General features: G+C 39.2%; 1 protein-coding gene across 2 annotated transcripts; it reads right to left on the reverse strand.

The window, feature by feature from the left end:
- Positions 1 to 932: 932 nt before the first annotated feature.
- chfr (checkpoint with forkhead and ring finger domains, E3 ubiquitin protein ligase) lies at positions 933 to 13,434 on the reverse strand. 2 transcript variants are annotated; one of them, XM_037098093.1, is made up of 18 exons: positions 13,227 to 13,434; positions 12,227 to 12,342; positions 10,876 to 10,975; positions 10,503 to 10,612; positions 10,353 to 10,412; positions 10,057 to 10,254; positions 9,102 to 9,185; positions 7,985 to 8,117; positions 7,716 to 7,870; positions 7,414 to 7,576; positions 7,020 to 7,225; positions 6,664 to 6,780; positions 5,815 to 5,898; positions 5,208 to 5,278; positions 4,742 to 4,829; positions 3,668 to 3,775; positions 3,483 to 3,555; positions 933 to 3,249 (listed from the first exon to the last, which is right to left on the reverse strand). In XM_037098093.1, the coding sequence occupies exons 2-18, from the start codon at positions 12,330 to 12,332 to the stop codon at positions 3,207 to 3,209; spliced, it is 1,899 nt and encodes a 632-aa protein (XP_036953988.1). In that variant the 5' UTR covers positions 12,333 to 12,342; positions 13,227 to 13,434; the 3' UTR covers positions 933 to 3,206. The 2 variants fall into 2 exon arrangements, with proteins under 2 accessions (XP_036953988.1, XP_036953986.1); XM_037098091.1 differs by having other exon boundaries at positions 7,985 to 8,159; positions 13,227 to 13,433.
- Between the last annotated feature and the right edge of the window lie 5,836 nt (positions 13,435 to 19,270).

Raw genomic sequence — 19,270 nt, forward strand, 5'->3', positions numbered from 1 at the left:
CACGCCACCCTTACCCACAGTGCAATTTATCCAAATGATATCCCTGTAGCCAATTTATCAGATTACAATGCAGCTTCCTCTGGAGCCACAAAATAGTTTATATACTATTTTTTTCCCCACATATGCAGACCTGTAAACACACTTCAGTGTGTAAAGTAGGTAGTAGTAGTAGTTACCCTTTAAGGTGAGCTCTGTGAAAACAGACCTCTAGTACACATACGTCATTCTCCACCGCGATGCTCAAAGTGAAGTATTGGGCAAAATGCACTTTTCTTTGCGGGAAGGGATAGTAAAAAGAAAAAAAAAGCAAAAGCAAGTAATTTTCTACAGACATCTATCAGGTCTTTTAATGTGTTAACATAAACAAGCATATCAGATCCAGATGCATTTCAAAGACAAATTTTTAGCATTGCTAATACAACATACAGGGTAAAGAGGCATTTATCCAATACTCAAACATATTTATCAAACTCAAGTCCTCACAAAGTTTCTGCATGTGCCTAGTGCTTCTCTATAGATCAAAACTAGAAGATGATTATGGTATAGATAATCTAATCTATTCATATAGTGCATTGCATACAAAGTTTGCAGGCATCAGTCAGGACTTCTATCCCAGCTGTGAACAGATGTGAATGTGACTCTGATGCCTGTCAAGTCTCCCGTCTTCCTGGGAGCTGTGATGAGGTAGAAAGAAACCTGCCTCTTCCATACTGCTGAGCAGCCTGGTCCAGACTTTTGCACACAAAGTGAGTAAATATTTGCCTTAGTATACAACATACCCCACCAAAGGGAGAATGCAAAGCACTTCTCCAAAGCCTTCTTAATACCAATTCCTGATTGGAGCGGCTTGGGACTGTTGATGGCTTAGGGTGCCCAGATCTCCGGTCGGGAATAATTAAAACTCAGTCACTCTGTTGGGGGATCGACCGGGTTTGTGCTGAGGGCCTGAGCCGCTAAGGAATGCCAGTGTGGACCCAACATGATTGAAGGGGTAAAAAAAGAAAAAAAAAAACACAGAAAAAGAAAAACACACCTAAACCACCTTGCTAACACCACAGATTAACTCAGGAGCTCTGGCACAGGCCAGGAAAGTGCCCATTCACAACAAAAATATGAAGCGCTACATATCAGGACAACACATTCCAGTTCTATATTCACTATGGCTAATGTGTCTAATAACATTAAGCAAAAAAGAAAAAAAAAAGCACTATCAAAGACATCCATTAAAAATAATTTTCCTTGCATTCCCTTCCTGATGATTTATAATAAAAGATGGAATGAAACTCCTCATTTGACCACAGAGCGGATATTTATGAGCTATTACTGATATGTCATACTCTGACTGAAAAAGAAGACTTTCCAATTGTGAGAGTCAAGTTATGTGCAAATATCCTTATGGCTGTACAATATAAAAACACATCCAGACATCTTGAGTATCTTTATTTTATTCTTCTACAATCAACTGAAAAACTAAATTAAAATGGAGAAATGGACCAGCATTTAAATGTACTGGATGCAAGCTAAGCCCTGCGTTTAACATTTTCTACTCCCTCATTCTTCACGTCCACCAGCATTTTCTACACGCCAATAACAGTGATTCTACAAAACACAGGGAAACATCAAGGCCATTACTTCATTCTTCTATCTCAATATTTAAGGCCTCTTCAAACTAATGTCTATATGGTCTTATTTGACTTGGCTACCAAGTCGCAAAAATCGAAGGCGTATTTTTTTCTTTTTACAGTAGACATCAATACCAGATCTCACTGGGGACTCACTGACACTTGGGTGCTGATAGTCATAAATGAGAGGTCATCAAATTCAACATGACTGTGTGGTGACAGCTTTTACATGTTGACACAGAACTCCTCTAACCACCAATCATGTTTAAGCTGCAATTAAAAGAAACCCCAAAAAACAGCAGCTTTGTGTACCTGAGGAATTGGAGAAAATCTTACCAAAATGAATATTTTCCAAAACATCTGAATAAAACCTCTATCAAAAAGTAAGACAGAAACACAAATGGCAACAGAACATACCGTTGTGTTGTATTGGCACTATTCTCTCAACCTTTCCTTCTCCAAGTGTATCCTGCAAATCTCTACACTACAGGTTGATGCTCCTAATGGGAACATCACCTTCATCATATTAGTGGTTTACTGAAGTGCAGACTATTTTCTTTTCATCTGTGCATTTCATCACAGCTTAGCCCTTACTAGAAGGCTCTGAGAAAGCATCCCATTCTACACTACTTTAATCACCTTGGAGATGATTATCCAGAGCAAAGCATACAATAGAGGCCCCCGTACACATTGATCCCCTTGCCAGTCCTATACAAATGTCACATGGGATTATGAATCTACCCTGGTGCACATGTGGGGCTTGGACGTGGCTTTTTGCCCTCGTCTGGGAACACAGTAATGCCTTGTTGAAAAAGGAAAGTCCCTCAGAGGTCAGGGATTTTTACTTTACAATATATACTTTAAAAAAGGTTGGATCATGGAAACACCTAAATGGTGCTCTGCTGCCCTACTCTGTATCACTTCACTGTGATACAGATGTTTTTTTTCTGCATTATGTTGTAGGAAGCCCTGGATTCTTCATTCAGCATTCTTAAGACAGAAGTACGTAAATATACATCAGGTGTTTTAAGCCTCAACTGCCAAGGCTGGAGGAGGACTTGTTATAAAAAAGAAAAAAACATGCTCACCACTATGTGTAAGCGTACATAAATGGCCTTAATCCATAGAGATTGCGTCTCATACTCTGAGAAAACATTTGTCACGTAGGCTGGAGGACATGTCAGGAAGCATTTTTAACAAACAACAAATAAATTACCCAAACAGTTGGTGTTTGGTTATGTGGTAGATGAACGCATAAGCCATAGACAAAATGTATTAAAATTTAAATGGAGGCTGGTGTTAAATGCCCTTACAGGTCTTTACTCTAAAAAAGCATCTTAAACCTTTAGTAAACATTGAATTTTAATGTTATTGTGCATAGCATGATTTCACACAGCCCAGTGTCAAGTAAGACACTGGCCACTATTGTAAATGGATACTGATTGTAATTTCTGCATTAGGTTATTGCATAACATCTGGAAGGCAGTTAGCTATAATGGACGAAACATAACAAGATTGTGTCTACGAGATGCTCACTTATCTACAATTTGACACGTTTGTAAAGAAACAAACCACTCGGCTCGTTCAGCTCTTGAACCGTGTCTGCTCACATATGTGGTTGAATTTCCTGAAATGAAAGTACAGAAAAGAAAACCACGTAAATTAAGCGCACAAAACCTTGTCATGAAGCATCATAGACAGGTCTTCAAACAGAAGACATAAAAGGACGACAGGACCAAGATTATACAAGGACTCCTTCTAGTGGTGAAGCAAGTGAACAGCATGCACATCGCATATCTGTCATGTCATTCCAGAGTACAGGCAGAGCTGGTCACAACAGAATTATTAAAAAACACTTACACTGCATGATGTGCCTTCACCTGCGTGCGACAGTTGCGTCCCCAGTAACAGTCAGGACGAGATATTACAGCAGCTGAAGACAGAAAATCATACAAGATATTACATGAAGCCTTGATTCAACATCAGTGAGTCATTTTACATCCAAGTTGTCTAAAACACTGAAAATCAAATTGATTTAACCTGACCTGGCAGTTCAGATGAAGGGATGTTCTGTCTGTACTTGTAGGCGAGCTCTTTGAATGCTCGCAGGCCACAGCAGTAGCACAAGATGGCATCAGCAGAGACACGACAATCTGATAGAGAGTCAAAAAGGACAAGATATTATCACTCCCTCTTGTTATAGGACATTGGGACCTTAGTTCAGCCACCCTTTATGTGCTGTGAATTTTTACTGGATCTTCCAGTTGTATCTGCAATGGTGGAGGAAGTATTCAGATCCTTATTTTAGTAAAAATGCCATTTCACACAGTGAAAATACTTCATAACATGACGTGAGTAAAAGTGCTGCACTGAATATGTTTTTCAAGTACAACTATGTTTAATCATACTCAAGTATAATCTGTAAAATGTACTTCAAGTACTGAAGTAGTGAGAGTAAAAAGTACGCCACATGCATTAATTAAGCAGGATTTTCGTGATGTAGTTTGTTCAGGCGGAGCTGAACCCTTTTGTATTTGACTGCAACTAATGATTATTTTCATTATGGATTAATCTGCTGATGGTTTTCTCTACTAAGTAATTTGATCGTTTGGTTTGAGTGAACATGTACATTTTTTAAAATGCACGTTTTGTCTAACCAACAGCACAAACCTCAAAATTACTCTAAATTAAGTAAAAGTACTAAAATAATAATAAAAAAATAGGAAGGTAGCAAATCTTCACATTTGTTGCGCTGGAACCTTGAAATGTTTTTAAATGTGAAATCATTTCCGGTATTAAAGTAAAACTTTTTGTAATTTGATGAAATGTTACACAAATGATTTTAGCTGTACCTGCATCAGCTTGGTGGTTTAATTCATCAAGACAATGTCCAATTTTGCAAGTTCTTTGTGTTTTGTGTATGCAAGGATCTTAATCTGTGAAGTAACTCAAATAACTGGTGAAATAAAAAGTAAAATATTCCCCTCTGAGATATAATGGATTAGAAGTAGAAAGCTGCATGAAAATAAAAAGTCAAGTAAAGTACAAATACCCCAAATTTGTACTTAGTGCTACTACTTGATAATAAAAGTGACTCTAGTTTTGATCTAAAAGCTCACCTGTAGGATGGTAATGTCCCTGCTGTAAGCTTTGCAAAGCCTCCTGGAGCAGATCTCTCCATGACTTACCCTTGGAGGTCAGGTAGTTCTGGTGGAAGGATGAAGGCACACAAACAAATGGCATCTCATCATCACATAGGACAGTAGGCGCAGAAATGCAATTCAAACATCTTACAACCTGAGCTTAGATTGTAATTGGAGTCGTGTATAAGATTTAATTGATACCCTTGACATTTTTTAAACCAGCAGAGCTTATTTAGTGTGGTAAGAGCTGTTTGGAGGACACACAGATCAAAAGTGTGTTTGTGCATCAAGGAAATACATACTAAGTGAGAACCAACCACACACGACATGATAAGCATCATCTCAAAACAAATGACTGTAATAAGTAATGCATTCTAAAGACAAATGAAAAACTAACACAAAACATATCATTGCAATATCTGACATGTGCAGATGGTCTCACCTGGAGGACCTCTGATTCATAGTTGTTGTTGTTCAGCGCACCATCCAGGCATTTGTCTGTCAGATTGAGCTCTAGGGGAAAAAAAGAAAATGGTAGATTTGAACCATGAAACATTTGGCAAACTATAAACACATAATTCTGCAGCACTGATAAATACATAATAAGCCAAATCGCATAGAGGATGTTTTAGGGTTGTAAGGATGGGGTCCTAGGGTCCTTCATCAGCTTGAGTCGAAATTCATCTTAGTTGCAGAGTTTCTCCGACACTGAATCAAAATCATTGAGTCACCCTACAATACTGCTCAGTAGTGTATTGAGCTTATAATGCCATACTGTGTCCTGTTATTTCATTATTTTTACCCAAAGTCTGACACCTTCATGCCTAATTCGTATTCGACACAATTATGTTTAATCAGTTTTCCTGCCAAGAATTAAATGTCAGAAACACATAATGCTTATAATTTTAGAAAGACAATCATCAAAATAACAGATGTTGCATTTGGACACTAGCCCAAAAAAATTCCAATACTTGTTGAAAACAACGACCCAGCAATAAGCCCAACAGTGGAAATCCCCCGGAGGCTGTTTTGCTGAAACAGATACATACCACTGAATCGAGCCAGACAGCCTTGACAGCCAATCCTCTGGCAACCCCAGTACATGTGACAGAAGGGTCGATGGCACAGCACACCTGCCAACACACAGCACATCATGCATAAGAGGTATATCACGGTTTTGTGCAACTGTCTACCTGTACATGTGAATGGCTGGCAAAGATGTACTGCAACCATGAGCAGATTTTACATGTATAGCATAACTCAACACGTTTATTAAATGTGTCTTTCTATCGAAGAGCCTAACACAATTTAAACTGACGCTGACTGGTTTATAGACTCTATTAATTTTAGCTTACTTTATTAAAGCTTCAGCACAACACTTTTTCATATAAATTAACTTCTGTTACATTCAAGCCCTTGCAAAACAGTTGACAGCTGAAGAGTTGACAGGAAACTGCTAAGCACTCAGCCTATTTGTACATGGGGCGCACGCTCTACCAGGTGAGCAAGGGAGGAACCCTCACAGTGATGATAAGGCCCATCATGGCCAGGTAAATTTCTACCTTACTGAACAACGAATGCAGTATACCTCCACCTGGTGGTATGGCAAGTTATTTTCTCTGTACACTGTCTTTGCTGAGAATTCTATTGCAATTTTTTCAAAGTGACACAACAATCAGCCTCAGTAGTTGCTAGTTCTTTGACGTCTGTTTGGTGTCCCTATGGTGTCATGAGCGTGTCTCAACGGTATCCGTCATAAGGAGGAAACGAGCATTCCACACTGCAGGTTTAATTCCTTTTCTATTTCACTGTCCTCAATACAACAACAGTTTGATTGTTGAAATGAAACTATACATTCAAAAACACATACTAGAGTGTCTAACAAGTGGAGCACTCACATTGCTGAGCAATAACCTGCTGGCTGTTTGGCTCGGCCCGTCTGTCTGGCATTGGTTGGAGGCAGCAGGTGCAGATGAGATGGCAGCCCTGAGGGGGGCAGCGGTACTCGTGAGGAGCTACAGACAGGATAAGTGCAGAAAAATATTTGAGACAGGAGGAAGGCCCGAAGATCTCCACAGCTGCTTAAGTTAGCTTTCAGATGCATTTTCCAATGTCAGAACACACCAACAGTAAGATTAAGCAAGAATTACAGTGTCAGGATTATAACAGAATGCGGTGGCTAGCTATTTGCCATTGACTGTTTAAGTTTAACATTAGTTACTGATCCTCTTATCTAATGTACACTTAGAATCACCTGAGGGAATATCAGAGGATGTTGAGGGCTGCTCCCCTGTGGCCTTTGCAGATGCAGATTCCTCGTCAGTTGCTGGTTTGGGTGAAGGAGGCAGAGGCGGTGGAGCTGGCAGACCAGGGAGCCAGAAGTTAGAACCTGAGGCAAACAGCACTTGACTGATCTCCCTCCTGTAGCCAGGACACTGTCTGCACACCACTAGAGGCTGACTGGGGGGAAAAAAATGTAAAAGAAAAATCATCACATGAAGAACTGTTCAATAAACAAGCAAAAACAGGTTTCCAACCCTGATGACTTTCCCAAGTAATGATACTGTGTTATTGCAGATTGTCATACTGATAAAAACTTTCATCAAACGTCTAAAACTAAATCAAAATCACAAATCACACAGGTTTACCTAATGTCTGAGGAGTCACTGTCATTGTCAGACAGCTCAAACAGATAATCTGAACTGCCCTCCTCGTCAGAGAAAGAGCGCTCAACTTTTGGCTGCAGCATGTCCTGAGTTATCTTGTTACGGCTGTCCATGCTCTTTAGGTCCTCCTCACTGCGGCACTTCTCTGTGGGACAGAAAGGGACATACAAATCGTATACAACGTCAGCATTGGGAAGGTAAACCATGTTTGAAAATCATACAAGGTAAGAAGTTCTTGAGTCTTTTTAAAAGATGCTATTTTAATAATGTTTATCTGCACAAACCTGGGTGCTGGATGAGGTAGGCCTCCACCAGGTTGTTGAGGATGTGATTCTTATGAATCCTCTCCACAGGGCAGCGGCAGGTGGGGCAAAGAGAAGAGCGCTCCATCCAGCCGGAGTAGCAGGCAGCACAAAAGACGTGCATGCAAGGCTGCAAGCTGAAGCAAAGACAAGAGGCTCAGAAATAAATCTGCATTGCACTGTTAAACATGAAAGTTTCAAGCCCCTGAGCTTGGACATCTGTTTGAATGACAAGGTCCATGTGATCTTACCTGACACAGTCATGCAGTAGGTCCTGGCAAATAACACACGTCAGGGTCTCCTCCATCTTGTCTGTTTTAGTCCCTTCCACGGGTGGTTTAGACAAAACACTCCCAGCACTTCCCTTAGTTGAGCCAACCACTTCTGTAAGGGAGGTATGTGGCAAACCCGGATTGTAATCTTTTTCTGTAAACACAATAACTCTATATTACACGCTACAACGAGTCTGGGTTTTCGGCAGAAAACTTTCCAGGTAAGACCTGAAGTTTCTGGGGTTGGAATACAAGCTGTAAGTAAAGCTCTGGTAACAGACAAAGTTTCTGTTTGTGCAAGCACAATGACCAGTGTGGGCGTCTCTAAGCTCACCTGCTTTTCTGGTTCATGTCTGCCTGGCAGTGCAAGTGCAAAAGGGCTGTCTGAAGGTAAATATAGTTCATTGTTATGTTGATTATGGTTATCTCATATCCTAAAATGTTATACAGCAGTGTTTGCATTTTTGTTTTGTTTTTTTAAATGGTGGAAAGAATGTCATGATTAATGACCTTCGCCGAGGTGTGTGTCATCATTTGCATGTGATTTGACAAAAGTAATCACAGTCAACAGCTGCGTATAATAATACAGCACTCCTGTGCACCACTTCTCTAATCTGAGGCTGCAGATTTAACATGTGCACCTTCAGAAGAACAAGAAGCTTGTCATACAACAAAAAGAATGTAAGGACTGTAGATGCTGTAACAGTTATCCAGATTATTTAATGAAATCAAAGTGCATACAAGCATTCCTGTTTTGTTTTAGATGTTTGAAACAATTACTTGCTAGGAAGTCTTAAATTGGTTTGTTTGCAATTTGGACTTGATATAATAACATACGTGGCAGCTGTGTAATCTCAGTGTCAAGTCTAAGGCCCAAGGCTGGCCAAAATTCCAACAACAGCCTTCAGATTCTTAATTTGAATGAACCTCCCACCTGCCTTGCCTTCATTTGTGCACCCTTTGCTCAACATAAATCGGACCAAAAAAATCGAATTTCAAAGTCAGGAAAACGTCACTGTGCTGCCACAAAGATAGGGCCCACACTCTAACGTGAGAATCACCACACCGGATTAATCCCAGGGTAGAAGCTATTTACCGTCATCAGTTTTTCTCCTCTTGCTTCCTGGCTCCATGTTGTCTACGTCTTTTTCTTGCTCCGTGGAAGCATGTTTAGCTTGGCCTGATAAGATGGAAGAACAACAGACAAGGATCAAATAATGTTTCTGTTTTGACATACTGTACGTAGATGATATGAGAATGTAGTTGAAACAGTGAAGACTAGGGATGTGTCAAATTAGATGAAAGCAGACAGTTCTGTCAGTTAAACACCAGGCTGAAAATAGTGTGATGACACATTTTGCCCAATAAACAAGACCAATGTCAACAGGACGGTTTCTTTCAACAGGACACAGAGGCTGGCTGGAGAAATCTGACTATACCAGCTGTAATCACATTAACATTATTATTACAATACCATTCTAATAACTACTGGGCCCTAGGCTTTAATATCATGGCATATGTTGTTGTGTCCTTAAAGGAATGGTCTGACATTTTGGGAAATATGCTTGCAGAGATCTGTAAATTCAGTAACACTCTCAAATCCATCCATTAAATATGAAGCACCAGCCAGAAAGCTTAGCTTCGCACAGAGCAAAACCTGAAAACAAGGGGGGAAAGCTAGCTTTGCCCTATCCAAAAAAGGGAAAAAAAAAAAAAAAAAAAAAAATTGTAAAGACAACATGTTGGGATTTTACAGAATGGTTACATGTGGGACTCTTTATTGGCTAGAAGAGTCTCACCCTGGAGTCTTTTCAACATCACGAGGTTACAAGATGACCGGCGGAGACTCTGGGAAGTCCCATCTCTTGCGGAGAAATGGCATTTGCATGACCACATAAAACTCCCACCACCAACTGAGCTCAGAAGTACTGTATATAATCAATAACAATTAATCTACAATGTGAATTTCTAGACAGAAAGCTGAAGAAAAAGTCCTCCCTCTCATCACAATACACCACCCCTCATCAGCAGAGTTTTAGCAGAGAACCTACCAGAGGCAGGACAGGCTGTGGTTGCCATGGGACCACAAGTTGTAGGGCTCTCAATGCAGAAGTGGGAAGCAGAGGTGGAGGGCTGAGGTTCCTCCTGTGTTGGATCATGAGGAGCCTTTGTAAGCATTACGGGCTCCACTGAGAGAGTCATCTCTGAAGATGGAACTGGAGCAGGACTGTGGGCCAACCTGTCCATGTCTAAAGTTTAGATAAAGGGTGGGTTTTACAAAATATCTGCAGAATCAAAGTAGATGCATTCGACAAAGGAGCTGTGGGGGAATTAGCTGACTACTTACCATAGCTATGATGTGAAATAGCCTGTTCCGTTTTGATTGAGTGGTAAACGTAGGCAACGTCTACAGGGTGAGAGGAGGAAGATGTTGTCTATCTTTCTTTGAAATAAATTCATATAAACATCCTCATAGCGAACAACATTAACAACTCACTTTGTTCTGGCTCACTTTTCCTGTACACAAAGTAGATGACATCGCCATTCTGCAACATGTGAGTTTGCTTCTTGACCAGTTTGGACATGTTGATCACCGTGCCATTAGTACTACAGACAGACAGACAGACAGACAGACAAACAAATGGATGTGTCGCTGGATGATATAAAAGTAAATCTGATCATTTTAACAGCTCTAAAATTACAAGCAAAGTCTTTTTTTCAAATACATTTGAACTTTTTCAACATAGCCAAGTTGTATTTTTTTCTAACCACCAATAGTGCTGAAATGAACTTATTTAGTGCAGTCCACCAGGAAACAAACATAACACGCAGTTAGAATTCTTTAATGGGTGAACATCTGACTATGGTACCTCATGTCTTCCAGCCATGCCAGTCCTGAGCCTTCATCCTGCACAATCTTGCAGTGCTCCCCTGATACCAGTTTGTTGGCCGGAAAGGACAGATAACATCCTGGAAAACAAAACAAAACAAAAAAAACGGTAAAGCATCACTATGACAACACTGAAAAGACAAAATACAGATTACATTTAATCTTATTGGTGTCATTTGTGAGAGGGTATAATGATTAATGCAGTACTGCAATAAGAATATCCTTTATATTTACAACCGTCATGGGCCATTCCTGTTTGAATCCTGTGCATTCCAACATCTCTGTGTCATTATATCTTTATACTCTTTTAGTATTTTGCTACACACCATGTGTGTATTACAAATATGTGAGCAATTATCCTGCGCCATAGTCAGTTTTTGGCATGTGAAAATAGTGAATATAGTTGTTATTAGGTAAAACTTCATAATAACCCTCAATAAATGGTGAAACTTTAATTAAACTTTAACAAATTGTTATTTCACCATTAAACAATGAAATGCTTTAAAATGTATTTTAAGCAATCATTTATTGTAAAGTTGCAAGTGCAAGTGTTGCATGTTTATTAACAATATCTTAATGGTTTATAAAAACATCTAATTGCTAGTTAACAGTCAAAAACACTATTAACTAAAAGTATTATTAACTGTAAAATTACATGGTCACTGATGGTCATTATAAAGTGCCAGCCTTTAGCTTTTTTTTCTTATTCTGTTTAGTCTTGTTTTATTCATCTAACAATTTCCATGGTAAAGGATCTATTATCATATCTTAATATGTGTATCTTTTTCAGAGTATGTTAACACATGTTTGCGCGATCATTTCTTTTTCGCCCCCTCTGAGCATTCTAGCATATCATTACATTTCACCTTCTCATGACATTAAAAAAAAAAACCAAAAACAACCTCCATTTCCCAGACATAAGCTACCCAATTAAGATGAGTCACTTTGCATTGCAAAAAAGTAGACCCCAAAGCTCTCTACAACAAAGCGGACACGGAGGGAAATATAGGCCTAACCTTTTCTTAAGCAAAACCCATACACACACACAAAAAAAATCTACTTAATATTCTGCACACATGTTCTCAATGGAGGCCTTTTGTTATCATCACAAGGGGCTGTCTAAGTTTGGTGCACTAAAGAAGTCTTTGTGTTTTCAAGGGGGAGGTTATAAAGGCTCCAGACACTGACAGCAATGTCTACAGACTAGACTATCTTTTGTTAATAGGCATCACCAGGTTTACAGCTTTTTAAAAGCAGGATGAAAAAAATAAATAAAAATGTTAACAACATACTGAGAAACAAGATTCCATGACAAGCAGAAACAAACCCACCTCTTTTTCTGCCAACTGTGCATTCCCTGTTGAACAGCAGGACAGTCTCACTGGAGCCCACTTTGACTAGCTTTCCCCATGGTCGTCCTCTTTTGTAACTGTCCATCTTGTTTGTTCTATAAGAAGTTATGAGAAAACAAGTGGAAATGTTTAAATATTAAAAAAACTCTACCTAATACACACTACTGGGCACATGACAGCAAAGAGAAAGTGAAATTGAAATCATCAAATTCACGTTTTAGTGTATGCTGGTGAAATCACAACCTACTGAGAAATTACATTAAGTCAGTTACTAATATTAGATATACTAGTTTCCAGGATTGCGATGTTAAAATGCAAAGTGGGTTCAAATCTGACATTTTAGGACACTCTCGGCAGACATGCCCTTATAAAACACAATATAAACTCTTCTTAATATCAAACGTGCATTCTTCCTTTCTATTGTCAGAGAAAATACTTTTTACATGTTCCAATAAGCTTAATTTTAAAGAACTGTTCAGTCCCACAGATCTCGAGTCAAACACACCAAAAACTTACATCATTTATCGTGTTTTATGTGTGCCGAATTCACAAGTGAACTGTATAGATTCATAAATGATCATGAACAACAGTAGGGGAGCTATGCAACCTGCGAAATAAGCAAGGCTCCACTAAACTGGTGGAGTTTCTAATGATTATTGGTACGAAAGCAAAAGCTGCTAACGAGACCTAGCTTTCCTGAGTTTACTTGCTATCCAACGATGTTTGCCGCCTCTGTTAACCGTTGGTAGACTTTGTTTTCAACCGACAACTATTACATAGTTGACAAAATGTCACAAAATGCACGTGTTGTGCGATATTATCACAGATAAAGTGGACAAACACAACTTCGCTCAATGGTAACACTAAGCTAACGCTAACGTTAGCAGCCAACCAGTCTGTGTCCAAGAGGTAATCCAGGGCACAACGCAACAACTACAAATGTCTGTAACCGCGGGCAAGTCATAAACGCTTATCTTACCGTCAAAAGCTGAGGTTTTTTTTGTTCAAGAAGCTATTATTAAAACAGCTTCTTCGCCTCATGTTCCAGCTAGGCGCAAGCTGCACTTCCTGCCAAGCTCAGGGTTGACATTATATACCGTCATCAGCTGATGGAGGAGGGGCGGTGTGGGCTAGTGCTTTAAAGTATGGGTGTTTCCATCTGTGCTGCGGCGGGCATCCTCACGCATGATCTCCCGCTGTCTGCAGGTCGATCTCATACAGTCAGTGGATAAACTGCACGCACACATTGCTGCTATTGCATCACAGAAGACACGGCAGGGAAATAAAGAACGTGTGTTTGGAGAGAACACAATTACCATATGGAAAGAAGTTTTTTGTTTTTTTTTTAATCACGTGGTACAAAACGCACTTATGACAAGACAGCAACAAGTGCACCTGTAGTTAGTGAGAGTTATGCTCAGAGAATGCACATTTTGTGATACGTGGTATGTTTCTGTAACTACGTATTCTTTTATTTTTCATGTTTCATGTAGCATTTAGTAAATGTTTATAATGTGTGGTTTGTATGTGGTTTATCTGATTTACCAAACCTCTTTTCACACGTTCCTCGTTCCCCCTTTTTTTTTTTTTTTTTTTTTTCTTTTTTAGCCTTTTGGACTGTTCAGTTGACTACTGTAGATGGAATCTTGTTTTAAAACCTTAAAGGGGTACTATGTAGTTTTGCAGAAGAAATTAAACCTCAGGATTTTAAGATTTCAACATCAATGAAGTAATAACACGAAGTCAGAAGTATTAATTTTTCCATAAATAAATAAATAAGCTGCGTTCAGAGGAAAAAGGTCCCCAGAAACACTGCATGAAGCTAAAAAGTTGGCAGGGTTCCACCACATAAGTAAAACAGTATGAAATTATGTTAGCCTTTAAGGTCAGTTTGTTTATTCAGTCATGAAATTTAAGAGTTAGGTGTAAAATCTACATCGTGAACCTTCTAAAAAACAAAAACAAAGGCATACATTGGCTCCAAAATGGCTCCAGCATAATCCAAATCTTCAAAAGACCTTAGAGCCCAAATTGGTTTGATGTTTCTTTACCATAGCTAATCTTTTCTGAATTCACACTATACCCTTGTTACATTGCCTTAAATTGCTGTTATATATGCTCATCTGAGCCTTTATGTCACCACTTTATAACATTAAGTGATGCCCTTGCACGCTAATTTCTAGAATGACAATTGTTACAATTGGTCGCTAAAATTCATTTCTGTTTTGTTTAACAATCATTAATGATCTTTTTTTCTTTAAACATCAGCTTCTGTAAGTGTATGGGGTGGGCAAACGAAGAAATGGAGGAGAGGGTAAGAGGGAGGGAAGAGGAGTTTTATTTGGATGTAGAGGGTTAGGGTCAGCTGTGGGGGCTCACATGGCCACGTTTCCTCATGTATAGGTACAGAGACTCAGTAAAGTGTGCAAAGTTTGCCACCTAGACACCAGTGGTCAAACATGTTACAAGGGCCTTCATGAGGTCAAACTGCTCTCCCATGAGGATGCTTCCCTCAATCATGGGGGTGATCATCTCTGCCAGGTACTGCCATGTTGCAGATACGTCTGCCTGAATATACTCTTAAACCCTTAAGGGTTTCCTGCAGATCCCTCAGGGTGTGTTGCATCCCAGCCACGTGCAGGTTGTAGTGCAACAGGCCCGTGCATTCTTGAAGAATGCTGATGCCCTTCAGTGCTGCATCCACAGCATTTCTCACAATGGCTGACAGCCGTGAATCGCTGCTCAGATCAGCCACACACTTATTTGCCTCCGTCACATCATCACTGTTGAGGAAATTGATGATTATTTTTTCTGAGGCTGTCTCCATCTCCTCCTCAGTCAGGGGTCATCCCACAGACAGTGAGGTCTCTGTATATATATTGCTGTCACCATGCCTCTTGTGGCTCTAACAGCAGTTGAGCTGATGTGCTGCTTAACTGTCTAGAGTTTCCTTTGTCTACTTATAGCCAACAGGGATGAAAAGCCCTGTCAGTGACATTCAACATCTGTAATTTTCAAGGACATGTCGGTTCAGAAAAGCTTGTGGTGAGATTATGATTAAAAAAAAAAAGATAAACAAGAAATACCACAAATGAATACAAAATCCCAAGAAACATTTGGAAATGTTCTCCACCCAAAACTTTGTGGGCTTCCAGCTGCTGTTATCATCCTCACAGTGATTTTGTTTTTCTGGATCTGAGGAGCAGCGTTAAGAAGGTTTCACTGCTTCTCTGAGGTCAGTGCTTCCACAGAAAAAATACCACAACAGACTAAAAAGAAAATTCAACTTGCATCCATTTAATATTTGTTTTATTCAACTCTTTGAAAAAAAAGGCAATAAATATTAATACAGGAAAAAATACTTCCCAACTCCTTATTGCTCAGATTTTTTTTTCTTCAAATTTACAATTTCACTTTAAATCATGACCCTGCTTGAGGCTGTTACCAATAAATCCTTAGTTGGTGTAGTTACTCCTTCTTCTTAAATATGAAGATGACTTTATTGTTTTTGTGACGATTAAACTGAAATCAAAATATTATGACCAGTTAATGGAGTAAAGATAATGTTTAATACTGCAGTTCATGATTAAGTTCTTCTCAGACTTTAACGCCAACAGTGACATAGTGGGTTTTACCTTCTTCTTACATGATCAAGACAGCTTGAACTCAAAGTTTCTCCAACTTAAACAACAAATAAACTGTGAAATGTGAAAAGAAGTTGATCAAATAAAAAGGATGAATAAATAGGCAGAAGTGAGGCAAGACTGCAAGCTGAGGCTGCTCTACAGCATTTATCGTCCATTCAGCATACCAGAGTGTGCCGATTTGGATGTCGTGTATCTGCCTGCAGGTCATCATCTGTTCATATCAGGAAAATGTATCTGTATTAGATTACTCGTTGCATACACCACTTAGATATACACCATCGATATGTAACAGCAGGCAGAAACCACAGGACCTACTGCAGTTTGAGAATCACAGGGGGCGTGGTGTTCAATACCTAATTAATACTTGTTAGGCGGATCAATTCAGTGTTGGTTTTGTGATTTTCACCTTTTTACCCTCTCACTTACCACTTCAAGTCAAGCATAATGAATCGATATAAACAAGGGGGATCGGGGAAAATAAAATCAGTCAAGTAAAATTTTAGGGAGGGAGGGTGTGTTGTTAGGCAGATGTCCGTCATGTCTGCTGTATCCTTGTCCAGAGGGAGCTGCTGGTCCATCATGGACCTCCTCTGCTGTTCAATATTTACCACGTAATATTACTTTAAAATCATGTTTATGATTCATTTATCATTTTTTTGTGTTCTCAGTTTATAGGTGTTTTATGTAAAGCGTGCTACATAATTGGATTATTATGGACTATTGTGGAAGTGGATTATTGCTCTGAGCAGATTATTGTTAACTCTGCTGAGTTAGCTGTGTCTTTCCTTACCACATTTATTTGAATATTTATTGTGAAAATTTCTTTCAAACAATTTTGCCTACATTCTTACAGTTTAGCTATATTTTGGATGTATTACTTTGTTTTATTTAAAAGAATCATAATAACACAAATGAAAGTCAATTTAAAGTAAACTATACTTTAATCTATACCGTTAGTTCTGCCCACAGAATAAAGGTTAAGACCATATAATCAGTTAGGCACAAGTAGTCCACTTTGTAATACCCTGTGAAATATACACAAAAATATTCCTTCAGTATCACATAGTGCTCATCAGTCATGTATCTTGGTTTATTACTCTAACAAGTACAATGTGTTGAAAACTGCTTAAAAGTGATAACTTTGAAATTGAGTGCATGCTTTAAAGGGACACTGTGCTGCATGTTGCAAAGTCTAATATAAAAACAGATTATGTTCAACATTAGTGTAACATAACTCAAATATATAGTATGAAAATTTGCTTAGGATCTATTTTGCTTGGTAACCTGAGGAGTTTTATCTTTGCAGGAGCAAATCTGAAATATTTTGGAGCCACGGACCTATAGAGGATCCCCACTGTTTACCTTGTATTATCATTTTCTATCAGTTCAGCTTGCGTGGTTGGGTCAATTCAAGATGTTTGATTTTAATTTGAGAGAGATTTTCATGATTCTATCCTGTTTTCCTCTTAAAATGTAATAGATTGTTGCATCTTTGTGGATCACCTAAAAGGGTTAGGAATCTATCCATCGTAGTTTGACAAAATAGGGGCCCCCAAACGCCGTCTTGTATGGGCCCCCAAACAGACAGAAGCGGCCCTGGTGGTGGGTGCTGCAGCTGCAAATGCCCCTCAGATGAGTGAGTCAGCAGAGTAATAGTGAGATATATCAGTATATATTGGCTGTAATATACAGCTGCAAGAATAACATGGATGCCTCTCATCAACATCTGAATGAGCCTGTGATTGTGACAAACAGCTGATGCCAATCAGCCAATTCAAACACTGCTTCATCGCTCTGCCTGAACTATATGCTATCCATTTATACAGTACATCCATTTCAAAATGTATGTCATTTATCAGCTGCAATTTAAAGAGGCCATGTTGTTTATTTTACTCTAGTTTATAAATCCTGTTTTATCTAATAGTCATCATTTATACAATCATTTATTTAAATTTATATAATAATTATTTATTTAATTTGCACTCTGGCTTTGTTTTTGTATTATTAGGGATGGAAGAGAGGGTTTTTGAGTATTTGGTCTTGTATTATATTTTTTAGAAAATAATGAAATATCTGATAAACATAGTATTGAAAAAGAACAACCACAAAGCAAAAACAACATAGCCCATCAAACTGGCGTGGAAAACAATGTGGCTCCTCCCTTGTAACAATGAACCTAATCATCCACATTCACAGCTCCCCTCGGCTTTACATGGTTTTTCAGCTCAGTGTTTGGCCTGCTACTACATTACTGTTTTGATTCACCGCTGATGTTATTTTCAGCTGCAGCAGGCAGGTTTTCATGAACAAACAGCTCTAAAAACCCACTTCACATTTACCTGCTCTGCACCAAACAGGCATGGTTAGCAACTCGCCAGTGAACATTGTGGAGCATTTAGCAGCTAAGGAGCTGGATATTTCCCTAAAGAGTTGGTAGAGACCAAAAATAAATGCTCATGGTTCTCCATAGCTGCTGGATGTGTATATTAGCTACTTAAGAATAGATGATATATCAGTAAAGCTCACAAATTGTTTCTGCTGCCCCCAAGTGGCAAAAAAAATCTGTTATTTGCAGTGCAGGGAATTTTCAAATGCTCTTCACAGAGTGATCTGAGTTGTTGTAAGCGTATAAAACCTCTCTCCACTTTCATATTAACAGCATTCAAAATATCCACATACACAGTACAATGAATCCCACGGGTTTTTGGCAACTACTGACATTGTAAAGGAATCACACAGCTGGATTTGTGGGACTACTGACTATTTTGATGTAGGACCTTATAGTCCAATTACAGGTGGGCTGATCTTTCTTGTTTAAGAAAGACCAACATGTCTCTCTAATGGAAATAGCAAGCGAGTCCTTAATGCGGGACTAATCTCCGCAAACCCCCATCTATTCCCTGGCAGTGCATTATTAATGGACAGTGTGGAGGCTGGTGAGTACAGGGGCCTCTCTCACTAATGTGTTCATTCCTCATTGTTAGATGTCTGGCGCGGAAAACACAAACACATGCTGCCTTCTTACAGACTCATACCTACAGGCCCACACACACACACACGCACGCACGCACGCACGCACGCACGCACACACGCACACACGCACACACACACACACACACACACACACACACACACACACACACACACTCGCCTACTCACAAAGGTGTGCCATCCATGCAGAATATATTCTTAAGGGAAATTATTACATTTTTATTTGGCATTCAGTGCTGAATACAGAATCCTCTGCAGATCCTCTGATAAGGTCACAACGGCAAATTGAATGCAGGTCTTTGAATCCCACACCTACGCTGTCAATCAGCATTTCCTAATTGGATCAAAGATTACTTGTGGCAGCTGTATAAAACATCAAACGAGT

Source organism: Acanthopagrus latus, chromosome 5 (genome assembly GCF_904848185.1).
Source record: "Acanthopagrus latus isolate v.2019 chromosome 5, fAcaLat1.1, whole genome shotgun sequence".
In the NCBI taxonomy this organism is placed as follows: domain Eukaryota; kingdom Metazoa; phylum Chordata; class Actinopteri; order Spariformes; family Sparidae; genus Acanthopagrus; species Acanthopagrus latus.

Coding starts and splice junctions, on each gene's coding strand:
- chfr (XM_037098091.1), bottom strand. CDS start 12,332: ATGGACAGTTACAAAAGAGGACGACCATGGGGAAAGCTAGTCAAAGTG. Junction 9,186..10,056: donor CACAGCCTGTCCTGCCTCTG/GTAGGTTCTCTG, acceptor CCATCTTATCAG/GCCAAGCTAAACATGCTTCC. Junction 7,226..7,413: donor AGTGACTCCTCAGACATTAG/GTAAACCTGTGT, acceptor TTTTCCCCCCAG/TCAGCCTCTAGTGGTGTGCA.